This window comes from Garra rufa, chromosome 22, assembly GCF_049309525.1.
Source record: "Garra rufa chromosome 22, GarRuf1.0, whole genome shotgun sequence".
NCBI classification, from domain to species: domain Eukaryota; kingdom Metazoa; phylum Chordata; class Actinopteri; order Cypriniformes; family Cyprinidae; genus Garra; species Garra rufa.
The window spans coordinates 40,060,510-40,072,875 of NC_133382.1; the positions used below are offsets into that span (position 1 = coordinate 40,060,510).

The 12,366-nt window shown below is 28.7% G+C and overlaps 1 protein-coding gene across 1 annotated transcript in view; it reads left to right on the forward strand.

The window, feature by feature from the left end:
* The window catches only part of ascc1 (activating signal cointegrator 1 complex subunit 1), a 21,349-nt gene extending 20,935 nt beyond the window's left edge, over positions 1 to 414 (forward strand). The window contains exon 10 of the mRNA XM_073827968.1: positions 174 to 414. Coding sequence (XP_073684069.1) covers positions 174 to 290 — 117 coding nt within the window. The 3' untranslated portion in view covers positions 291 to 414. The remainder of the gene's footprint in view (positions 1 to 173) is intronic.
* The last annotated feature ends 11,952 nt before the right edge of the window (positions 415 to 12,366 follow it).

A 12,366-nucleotide genomic window follows, 5' to 3' on the forward strand; every position in this document is an offset into this window, starting at 1 on the left:
TCAGTTTGCTGTTCATGTCGTCAAATCGTTTTGAAGTGTCACTTCATCTGGTTTCCATAGTAACAGCTGATTCTGTCATGCAAATATTTCTGAATCTCACCCTGAATAATAATCGGCTTGTAAATGCAGCGTGAAGCCGTGAGCCTAAACCCAGACTCTCTGTTTCTCCACAGATGTTCGGTGAATTTTATTTCGGAGCGTTCCAGCTGAATTCGGTGCAGATATCTCAGAGATTCTCCACTGACGACACGGGATATTATTCCTCGGCGGGACACGTCACATTCTCATGACGGGACACTTGAACACTGCTCTGGACTTTGCTCAGAAATGCATTCTCTGTTTTCACATTTAAATATATCATGAATCATCATTGTGAATATTAATATAAATGCCATAAAGAGCATTTTAATAGAACGGTTTGTGTGTGCCTTTAAATGCAGGATCCCTGTGGCAGTATTACATAGCCTTCTAGGAGTTTTTATCGCATATTGCCTACTTTTATAAGTGTATTTAGTCTTTTTTTTGGAGAGCGCTGACATACAGAAAACTACTCGACTGATGAAAGGTATGTCACTGATGCATATAATCTACACTCTCAGAAAAAAAGGTACAAAAGCTGTCACTCTGGCAGTAACTTTTCAAAAGCTGCACTTTTGTACCTTTTAGATACTAATATGTACACTTGTACAGACAATTTCAACTTCACAGGTAACACACGTGTGTGTTATAAGTGCTCTTTACTTTGAAGGGTCTTTTTAGGGCTTTTTTGGGTCTCTTCTTGAGTTTGACTGCTGCGGGTCACTCACTGCTTTCATTATATGGAGTAAAACACTGAAGAAACAATGTTTAGGTGAGTAACTAAAGCTAAAATAAATTTAAAGAAAAAAAAGCACACTGAATTAGAAAAATAAAATACATTTTTGTTAATTAAATCTGAAATTAAATATTGCATGGAATAAGCAGTTCATAATTTACTGGATAGAGATTTAAACATTTTAACATTTATAAAAAATAATATAATGTTATCAATAATTTATAATATTTAAAATTTAACATATTGAATACATAGTTGAATGTAATATATTTAATATTTTTTGTTAAAACATTTCACGGAATTTCTATCCAATAAAACATCTTAAAACTTGGCATAAAATTGGCATGTGAAGAAAAAAATATTGTGAGAAAAAAAAATGTTATATATTACATTGAACCATATTTTCAATCTATTAAATTGTATATTTTTTTTAAATATTGTAAATGTGATATGATAATTCAGATTGATAATTCTATTAATAAATCAGCATATTAATGACTTCTGAAGGATCGTGACACTTAAAACTGGAGTAACAGCTGATCAAAATTCAGTTTTGCATAACTTTTCCAGATCAAAAAATGTTTGAAACGAGGCTTCCTCATATATCCAGGTTTTTAAAGATTGTGGGAATCCAGGATGCTGTTGGGGGGATTATTTAAATTAAGAATATAAATAATTAAAGCATGAAATATATTTAATTTTTAGTTATTTTAACTTAATTTAATGCTTGTTTTGTCATAATGTTCTTTAGGTTTCTGCTCTTTTTAACCAATGAATTTGGATGACTTTCCCAGTCATTCATGATTTTTTTGGATAATGATTATAAATATTATATATATATATATATATATATATATATATATATATATATATATATATATATATATACACGCACACACACACACACACATATATATATATATATATATATATATATATATATATATATATATATATACACTTTTCATTTTTTATATTTTTATAAATTGTAATGTTTTATTACTATTTAAATATTTTATTAATATTATTTAAAATATTTTTACTCAGTTTCTATCCAATAAAATATTTCAGAGCTTGTCATAAAAAATGATGGTCATTTATGTTTTTATAATTAAAGATTTGATCAGTTTGCATGATTTCTCCAGATCTAAAAATGTTTTAAATGAGGCTTCCTCATATATAAACATTTTATGTTTTGTTTTTATATTTTTAGAAATTCTAATGTTTTAATATTATTTAAATATTTCATTAATATTATTTAAAAATATATTTTTACATTTTTTTTTTTACAATTAAAGATTTTATTAGTTTGCATGACTTTTCCAGATCTAAAAATGTTCAAAATGAGGCGCCTTTTATGTTTTTGTTATTTATATAAATTTGTAATGTTTTAATATTATTTAAATATTTTATTAATATTATGTAAAATATATTTTTACTTGTATTTTTTTTACAAATAAAGATTTTATTAGTTTGTATGACTTTTCCAGATCTAAAAATGTTTAAAATAATTGAAGCATGAAATATATTTAATTTTTAGCTATTTTAACGCTTACGTTTCTGCTTCTTTTTTTTTAACTAATGAATTTGACTTTCCCAGTCATTCATACTTTTCTGGATAATAAAAAATTTTTTTATCAGAAATGTATAATATATATATAAATATATATATATATATATATATATATATATATATATATCGAATAAAATATGTTTAAACTTGGCATAGAAAAAAATATGTTCATTATGCAAACAGTGTTTTACGATATATATATAGACATTTTATATATTTTTTTTTATTAGGCTATATAAAATTATATATATTTTTTTAGATGTTTAAAAAAGGGTTTAAAACGAGGCCTCCTCATATATCCAGGTTTTTAAACAAGTAATTAAAGATTTTATTAGTTTGCATGCACTGTTTGTGTCGCTGTCAGTCAGTGTCCAGCAGGAGGCGCTATAATGTTAATGATGCACTAATATAAAATACAGACACAAAATCAGTCCAGAAAAAGAGAATGTGTCACTCTTCAGGTTAAGGTCTGTGCTGTTTTGTTTAAAAGAAACGTGAATCTTTCGGTTTGCATCAATGAATAGGTTAAATTGTGTTTGACTGCACACTTCAATCTAATAAATAGAATTTATTGTGGCATTCATTTAATAAAATGTATCCATGTTTGAAAGCATGTTTCAGAGCACCCCAAATGTGTCTCTTTCAGTGTCTGTCTTTCACAAGTGTTTGTGTTAAAGGTCAGCATGATGTCTTCATCTTCAGAGTCCAAGAGTCTCCTGAGAGAATGAAGAGAGAGTCTCATTGCCATCCGCCTGCAGTCGCTCATTTGTAAGTTAATGAGATCTGAGCTGAGATTCTCTTCTTGTTCCGGAAGAGCTGAGATTCATGCTAATGAAGTCAGACATAAGTCAGCCGCTTCTAACACACTCTAATACTTCCCAAGTTCACATATTTGGAAAGAGTTGCGCTAAAAAAAAATGCTTGTTTGCCAGGATGTAATTAGAGGCTTGTTATAAATGGACCGAATGCACTAATGCTTCCAGAGCAAATGAGATCAGGACTTTAATAAAGACACCACTGCATGACTGGAAGTGACATGAGACTGAGGGAAAAATGCCATTAATCTTGCTTTGTTTAAATGGTAAGATTTTAAATCAAAGTTTGTGTGCAAAATATGAATGTCAATGACAATTAAAAACAAATTTTATGTGATATTAAAATATCTTGTTGCTTCTCTTTTTAACCAATGAAAATTTTGACTTGCTGATAAAGGATTAAAAAAATTTCAATTTTTTTAAAAATATTTTTTGTATAATTTTTATGATTTAAAAAAAATATTTCACTTTTATTATTAACCTTAATAAATTAAATAATATTTAATAATATGCACTTCGCTTGATTTATTAACATGCTGAGAAGAACAAAAGTACATCAAAGTGAAATTGGAAAATGCAATATGAAATTATTCACTTTTTTTCATTCTCAGTACGTTTGTATGTGTTTATCATTAAAATATTTTTTATTAATATACAACTTTTTATTAATATTTCAAATACTACAGATCTGTATTTTGTTTATTTTAGTTTATTTTAGTAGATTAAGAAATGCTGCCTTGTCTAATTTTAATTTTAGAACAAAAAGAACAAAAATAAAAAGTTGTATATTAATAAAAAATACTTTAATGATAAACACATACAAACGTACTGAGAATGAAAAAAATTGAATAATTTCATATTGCATTTTCTAATTTCACTTTGATGTACTTTTGTTCTTCTCAGCATGTTAATAAATCAAGCGAAGTGCATATTATTAAATATTATTTAATTTATTAAGGTTAATAATAAAAGTGAAATATTTTTTTTAAATCATAAAAATTATACAAAAAATATTTAAAAAAAAATTTAATTTTTTTTAATCCTTTATCAGCAAGTCAAAATTTTCATTGGTTAAAAAGAGAAGCAACAAGATATTTTAATATCACATAAAATTTGTTTTAAATTAAATTTTTATTTAAATTTTATTATTTTAATTTTAATTTATTCCTGGTTTAATTTATTTATTTTTATAATTTATTTCACTTTCAATTAACAAGTGAAATAAAATATAAAAATAAAATTAATTTTTTTAAGTAATAAATGGTTTCAGTTTTAGTCACCTACTATTCTTATTTATGTTCAGAATTGCATCCTCTTTTTAACCAATGAAAATTTTGACTTGCTGAAAAAGGATTAAAAATATTAAAAAAATTGTAAAATATTTTATGATTAAAAAAAAAATATTTCACTTCTATTATTAACCTTTTAATTTTTTTAATTATTTTTAAACTGTTTTATGATTTTATTAAGGATTAACATGTTTTTTAAAAAATAATGTAATATTGTTTTATTTTTTATATCAATAAATATATTAAATACAACATATTTTTAATATTTATAAATAAATAAAAATTATATCAATAAATTATAATAAAAAAATAAAATGTACAAAATATTTTTACTCAATTTCTATACAAGCTTGGTATCAAAATGTATATTCGTTATACAAATGTACATAGTGTCTTAAGGTTTACCTGATTTAAAAATGTTTAAATAAATAATTTTTAAGATAGTGGGAATCCTGGTTCTTTTTTAAAAGGATGAATTAAAATAAGAATTATATTTGATATTTAGTTGTATTAGCTGATTTTGAGGCTTGTTTTGATGTATTTTACATCATTTTAAGTCTTCTGAGATATTAAGAAACACTAAGCAGATCGGTTTCTCTCCTGTTTAATTGGTGATTAACTCTCTCTCATTCATCTGCAGTTGTCTCTTAGGACATGACTGGAGATCTGGGACTAATGGGATTCAGATTTACTAATAATACACACTTCGTTTGATTTATTAATTATTATGCTGAGAAGAACAAAAGTACATCAAAGTAAAATTAGAAAATGCAATATGAAATTATTTTTTTTCATTCTCAGCACGTTCGTATGTGTTTATCATTAAAATATTTTTTTATTAATATACTAATTTTTATTAATATTTCAAATACTACAAATTTGTAGTATCAAATACTACAATTCTGTATTTTTTATTTTAGTAGATTAAGAAATGCTGCCTTGTCTAATTTAATTTTTTTATTTAATTTTTAATTTTAATTTATTCCTAGTTTAATTTATTTATTTTTATAATTTATTTCACTTTCAATTAACAAGTGAAATTAAATATAAAAATTAAATTATTTTTTTTAAGTAATGTTTTTATGGTTTCAGTTTTAGTCACCTACAACTATTCTTATTTATGTATGTTCAGAATTGCATCCTACAGGGTTTGTACAAGATGCTCATAATCATAATGCGTAAACATGGCTGAAACGAGAAAAGCAGATAAACAGACAAACCGAATCATTTGAGTGAGTCGTTTACACTGGAACCGCTCCGATTGAATCTCGTGACTGCAATCATTCAGTCTAAGCGATTCACTAGCAAAAACCAGATTGATTATGTATGATTGATTGTTATGATTTTGAAATGCACTTGTAGTAATGCGCGAAACTGAAATGGAGCATTTCGAAACTTCGAATCAGATAAACCACTGCATCGCAAAATGATTCACTGTTTCGAAGCGCTCCAATTGGATCGCGTATAGCGAGTCATTTGATTCGGTTCAGGACTTCGGAGCGGGTTCGTGAATCATTTGATTCAGATTGGAATTTCAGAGCAGGTTTGTACATTTTTTGATTCAGATCAGGACTTCAGAGCATGAATTGCAAATCTTTTGATTCAGATCGGGACTTCAGAGCACAAATTGTGAATCTTTTGATTCAGATTGGAACTTCAGAGCGCAGACTACAAATCTTTTGATTCAGATCGAAACTTCGAGTGCAGATTACGAATCTTTTGATTCAGATTGGAACTTCGGAGCATAAATCGTAAATCTTTTGATTCAGATTGGAACTTTGAGTGCAGATTACAAATTTTTTGATTCAGATTGAAACTTTTGAGCTTGAATCACAAATCTTTTGATTCAGATCGGGTCTTCAGAGCACAAATCGTGAATCTTTTGATTCAGATTGGAACTTTTGAGCTTGAATCACAAATCTTTTGATTCAGATCGGGTCTTCAGAGCAAAATCGTGAATCTTTTGATTCAGATTGGAACTTCGAGTGCAGATTACGAATCTTTTGATTCAGATTGGAACTTTTGAGCTTGAATTACAAATCTTTTGATTCAGATCGGGTCTTCAGAGCACAAATCGTGAATCTTTTGATTCAGATTGGAACTTCGGAGCATGAATTACAAATCTTTTGATTCAGATTGGGTCTTCAGAGCACAAATCGTGAATCTTTTGATTCAGATTGGAACTTCGGAGCATGAATCACAAATCTTTTGATTCAGATCGGGTCTTCAGAGCACAAATCGTGAATCTTTTGATTCAGATTGGAACTTCGGAGCAGGAATCACAAATCTTTTGATTCAGATCGAAACTTCAGAGCACAAATCGTGAATCTTTTGATTCAGATTGGAACTTCGAGTGCAGATTACGAATCTTTTGATTCAGATCGAAACTTCAGAGCACAAATCGTGAATCTTTTGATTCAGATTGGAACTTTGGAGCTTGAATTGCAAATCTTTTGATTCAGATCGGTTCTTCAGAGCAGAAATCGTGAATCTTTTGATTCAGATTGAAACTTCAGAGCACAGACTACGAATCTTTTGATTCAGATTGGAACTTCAGAGCACAAATCGTGAATCTTTTGATTCAGATTGGAACTTTGGAGCTTGAATTGCAAATCTTTTGATTCAGATCGGTTCTTCAGAGCAGAAATCGTGAATCTTTTGATTCAGATTGAAACTTCAGAGCACAGACTACGAATCATTTGATTCAGATCAGAACTTTGGAGCTCAAATCACAAATCTTTTGATTTAAATCGAGACTTCGGAGCATAAATTGTACATCTTTGATTCAGATTGGAACTTCGAAGCTCAAATCACGGATCTTTTGATTTAGATCAGGACTCCGGAGCATAAATCGTAGATCTTTTAAATTTGATTCAGATTGGAACTTCAGAGCATAAATCGCAAATCTTTTGATTCAGATTGGAACTTCAAAGAGTAAATTGCAAATCTTTTGATTCAGATCAGGACTTCAGAGCATAAATTGCAAATCTTTTGATTTAGATTGGAACTTCAGAGCATCAATCGCAAATTATTTGATTCAGTCTTTGTTTGATACTGTATCCCAGTGCAATGCATTAAACTTGATCTTCTATTTCCAGTGTGACGAACGAAAACTCAATACAGCTGCAGTTTTTAACATATTTGTTCAGACTGCATCTGGATTTGAACATTTAGGATATTCATGCCTTCATTTGCATTTAATCTAAGTCTATTTCTGATAAACCACTGAATTAAACATGCTGTGTGAAGTCAGACTGTGTGCTGCACACATACACCACTTACTATTTATAAAATAATTGCTGTGTTGGTGGGAAAGCACTCAAGTGTCATCTGACTGCTGTCCAGTTTTTTTAACTCATGATTCTGTTTCTGCTTGTAGTCATTAACTGTGTGCTGTGTTGACTGTGTTGTAGAAGGTCCAGCGTGTAGCAGCGGTCAGATGAAGACCAGCCGGAGCCTGAACACGGGTGAGTAACTCATGAGTCACTCCTGCCCACAACAAACCTCCGCTGTCAAATCCTCAAACATTTCTCATTTGAATTGCTCAGGCCTCTAATAGCTTTTTTTAGCACCATTAAATTGTATTTTAAACATGTATATTGTTGTTTTGCATTGTCAGTATTGGCACTGGCCATTAGGATAAAATAATATAATCAAATATAGATCATTTTGGATATGAAATCATCAGGATTTTGTGGCTTTTAAGGGGAGACACTACAGGCAAAAATGCTGTTTATTCATGCACCTGTCAAGTTTGAGATTTTGGGCTTTTTTGGTGTTTCTTAAAGTGTTTTTTTTTTTCAGACTAGTGGAAAGAAAACATCCAAAAAACATTGTTAAGTGTTTCTTTTATAGCACTTTATCTATTTGTGTCAATAGATGTAAATCACAATACATATTTTTAAAGGCTGTTTTCTCAAAAATTAGTTATTTCTTCTACACTGAGGCATAAATTTCCACGAAACTTTACATTTTGTGTTCCTGTCTATATCCTGAAGGTTTTTACAGAGGTATTTGTTCATATATGATTTGCTTGATTTTATACAACATTTTATTCCCCCCCCCTAAATGGTAAATAATATAGTTTTCCTGTTTGCTCTACACTGGAAAATAGTGTACATTAATTTTAAATAAATGTTTAAATCATTTTAAATGTTCTTAAATTCTCTGTTTTTATTGTTGTGATTATTATTATTATTTTTTTCTTTTATGATTATTTTAATGCCTCTTATGTACAGCACTTTGAATTACCATTGTGTATGAAATGTGCTATATAAATAAACTTGCCTTGCCTTAAAAAATAAAATAAGAAAGTTGTTTCAACTTAAAGTAAGTGTTTGTGCTGCTTTAAAATTTTAAGTTTAGTCGATGTGAAATGTTAAGTTGTACTATGTGACAACTTGGATATTTGAGTTGAGTAAACTTAAAATATTAAGACAGCACCAACACTTACTTTTTAAGTTGAAACAACTTTTTTACAGGGTATGTTTCTTCTGAATTATGTCTGAATTCCCTCTGTAAAAACTTTTGACTCTAATATGTCAAAAAAATTAAACAAAAATTTTGAAACCGACTTCATCCAGTGTTTAGATCTTTCTACTAGAAATGTATGCAAATTACTGCATATTTCATTAAATAATAGCTCATTTTCATATTTAAACCTAGCATTTTAGAAAACTTGTAACACAAAAAATGTTTGCAATTATCAAAGTAATCAATCAACTGGGTAAGTTAACTTTTTTTTTTACCCTATTCACCTGCAGTGTCTCGCTTAAGGTCACACTCTCAGCTCTGGTTGTTATATTAAAGTTGAATGCGAGTTTCTCTTCATTCAGGAGCGACGCGGTGTCAATGATTTTCATCATCTCCTCCAGGTTAGCAGTGAGCCGTATCAGCTAAATGATGTTTCTCTTTCAGCTGAATAATGCTGCCAGCAGACGCTTTTATTTCATATAGAGAGGCAGTGAACTCCAACCTGATTTCACATCTTCCCACTCAATAAATGAGTGTCGAGTTAAAGCCGTGGGCTTCTTCTGCCCACCTACAACCTCCACATCTCATTCACAGCGCTTCTGCAAACCTCAGTGCATGAGTGTTTCTCATTTATTATCTTCAGACGTCTTTGATGAAAGTGCAAGCGTTTCATAGTCGCACAGAAAATCCATTCACGTCTGTTTTTATTCTCACAGAGCTGTTGATGTCTGCTGGGTTGAAATATAGTATTGTGGATTTATTGGCAATTAGTGAAAGATTAAATTAATCGCTTAACCTTGATCGGGAGCTTTTAACTCGATGCTTTTCTTATTTTCATGAAGTTGTTCTTTTAATAACATCTCGGTTGTCACGGCAATCAGGTTTATTTGAAATATATGTTCATCTGAAGTGGCTGAAATAGTATTGATTGATATATAGCCAGCTGCAGAAGTGTTCTCTATGTCTTTATTAATGTTTCTTTCAATTGCGTATAGATTTTCTGGGATCATAAATATGTTTCTAAACTTGGTATGTTTGACACCTGGAAAGATGAATTACTAAACAACCTATTTTTGGGTTGCACAGGTACATAAAAACAGGATTATTTGAAAATTGAGAAAAAAAGAGTGTGTTTGTGTGTGTAATTAATTATATTTCTCAGACTTCAGAGAAAAAAGTCAGAATTGTGTGATATAGATGTAAAAAATAAATCGGAATTCTGAGTCTACATATTTTGCAATTTTGAGTTTATATCTCGCAATTCTGAGTTAATCGTTTTGCAATTCTGATTTTATATCTCGCAGTTGAGATTATTTCTCAGAATTCTGAATTTATATCTCGTAAATGAGATTATTTCTTGCAATTCTGAATTTATATCTCACAATTTTAAATTTGTATCTCGCTATTGTTTATTTTTTGCAATTTTCAGTTTATATCGCATTTCTGAGTTTTACATCTTTGAATTTGTATCTCGCAATTCTGAGTTTATATATCTTGATTCTAAATTTATATCTCACAATTCTGAGTTTATATCTTGCAACTGAGATTATATAACTGAATTTATATTTCACATTTTGAATTTATATTTCTGAATTTGTATCTCGCTATTGTTAATTCTGAGTTTATTTCACATTTATGAATTTATATCTCGGAATTCTGAGTTTATATATCTCATAATCGAATTTATATATTTTGCAATTCTGAGTTTATATCTCGTAATCCTGAATTTATATCTCGCAATTGTAAATTTTTTTTGCAATTCTGAGTTTATATCTCGCAATTCTGAATTTATATATTTCACAATTCTGATTTTAAATTACAATTCTAAATTTAGATTTCACAATTCTGAATTTATATCTTGCAATTGTTAATTTTTTTGCAACTCTGAGTTTATCACAATTCTGAGTTTATATTTTGCAATTCTGAGTTTATATCTCGCAATTGAGATTATTTCTTGCAATTCTGAATTTATATATTTGCATTTGCATTTGCAGTTTATATATCTCACAATTCTGAGTTTATATCTTATAATTGGAATAATATCTCACAATTCTGAGTCTCACAATTGTGTAATTTCTTTGCAATTCTGAGTTTTTCACATTTTTTAATTTATATCTCGCAATTCTGAGTTTATATATATATATATATATATATATATATATATATATATATATATATATAGGGCGAGAGAGAGAAAAAATGGAAATATATCGTAATTCTTGAATTTTCTTTCCTTGCATTTCAGAGTTTATATAAATATTTTGAAATGCTTGCTTTTTTCTGTGATGGAAATGGGCTTCCTTAGAAATATGGTGTGTAATCAGACATTTGAACTACAGAATAATCTTTAAACTCCTGTAGGATTTCAGAAGTGTTTATTTCACACACATGTGCTGGATGGATGATAGTCACACACACGCACTGGCTCTTCTGCATCAAGCAGAGAAATGACAGCATAATCTGGGATTATTGAATCCTCATATGCTCATTAGACTAATCTCTAGAGTATTCCACTAAAAATAGATGAACTCAGAGCTGAAATCAAATGTTTCTGTGATGCATGAGACTGTGAATACCCTGAATTATTACAAAACAGCAAAAATACATAGTATTACCATGTTTTTTGAACATGTACTAAAGTAATACCATGATGCTCTTTAAAATACCATCTCAGACAACTTTTTTTTTTAATTCTTTTTTTAAAGTTTCTTATACTCACTAATGCTGCATTTATTGATCAAAAATACAATCAAAACAGTAATATTGTGAAATTATTATTTGCTATGTGAATATATTTTAAAATGTAATTTATTTGTGTGATGGCAAATTATATAAGAATCATTTGTGAAGGATCATGAATCACCCAAAACTGCAGTTATGATGTTAGAAATGAACAATATTTCACAATAGTGCTGTTTTACTGTATTTTTGCTTTAACAATTCTGAGTTTATATCTCGCAATTTAGATTATTTCTCGTAATTCTGAATTTGTATCTCGCAATTGTAATTTTTTTTTTGTTTTTGTTTATTTTTTGCATTTCTGAGTTTATATATATATATCACAATTCTGGGTAAATATCTCGCAATTGAGATTATTTCTCGCAATTCTCAATTTATATCGCATAATTGTGTTATTTTTTTTGCAATTCTGAGTTTATTTCACATTTTTTAATTTTTATCTCGCAATTCTGAGTTAATCTTTTTGCAATTCTGAGTTAATTTTTTTGCATTTCTGAGTTTATATATCTCACAATTCTGAGTTTATATCTCGCAATTGAAATTATTACTATATTTTTAATTTGAAAAAATGCAAGCTTTTTTTTTTTTTTTTTAAAGTCTCTTCTGCTCACCTAACCTGCATTTATTTGATCCAAAGTATGGCAAAAACAGTAACATTTTTAA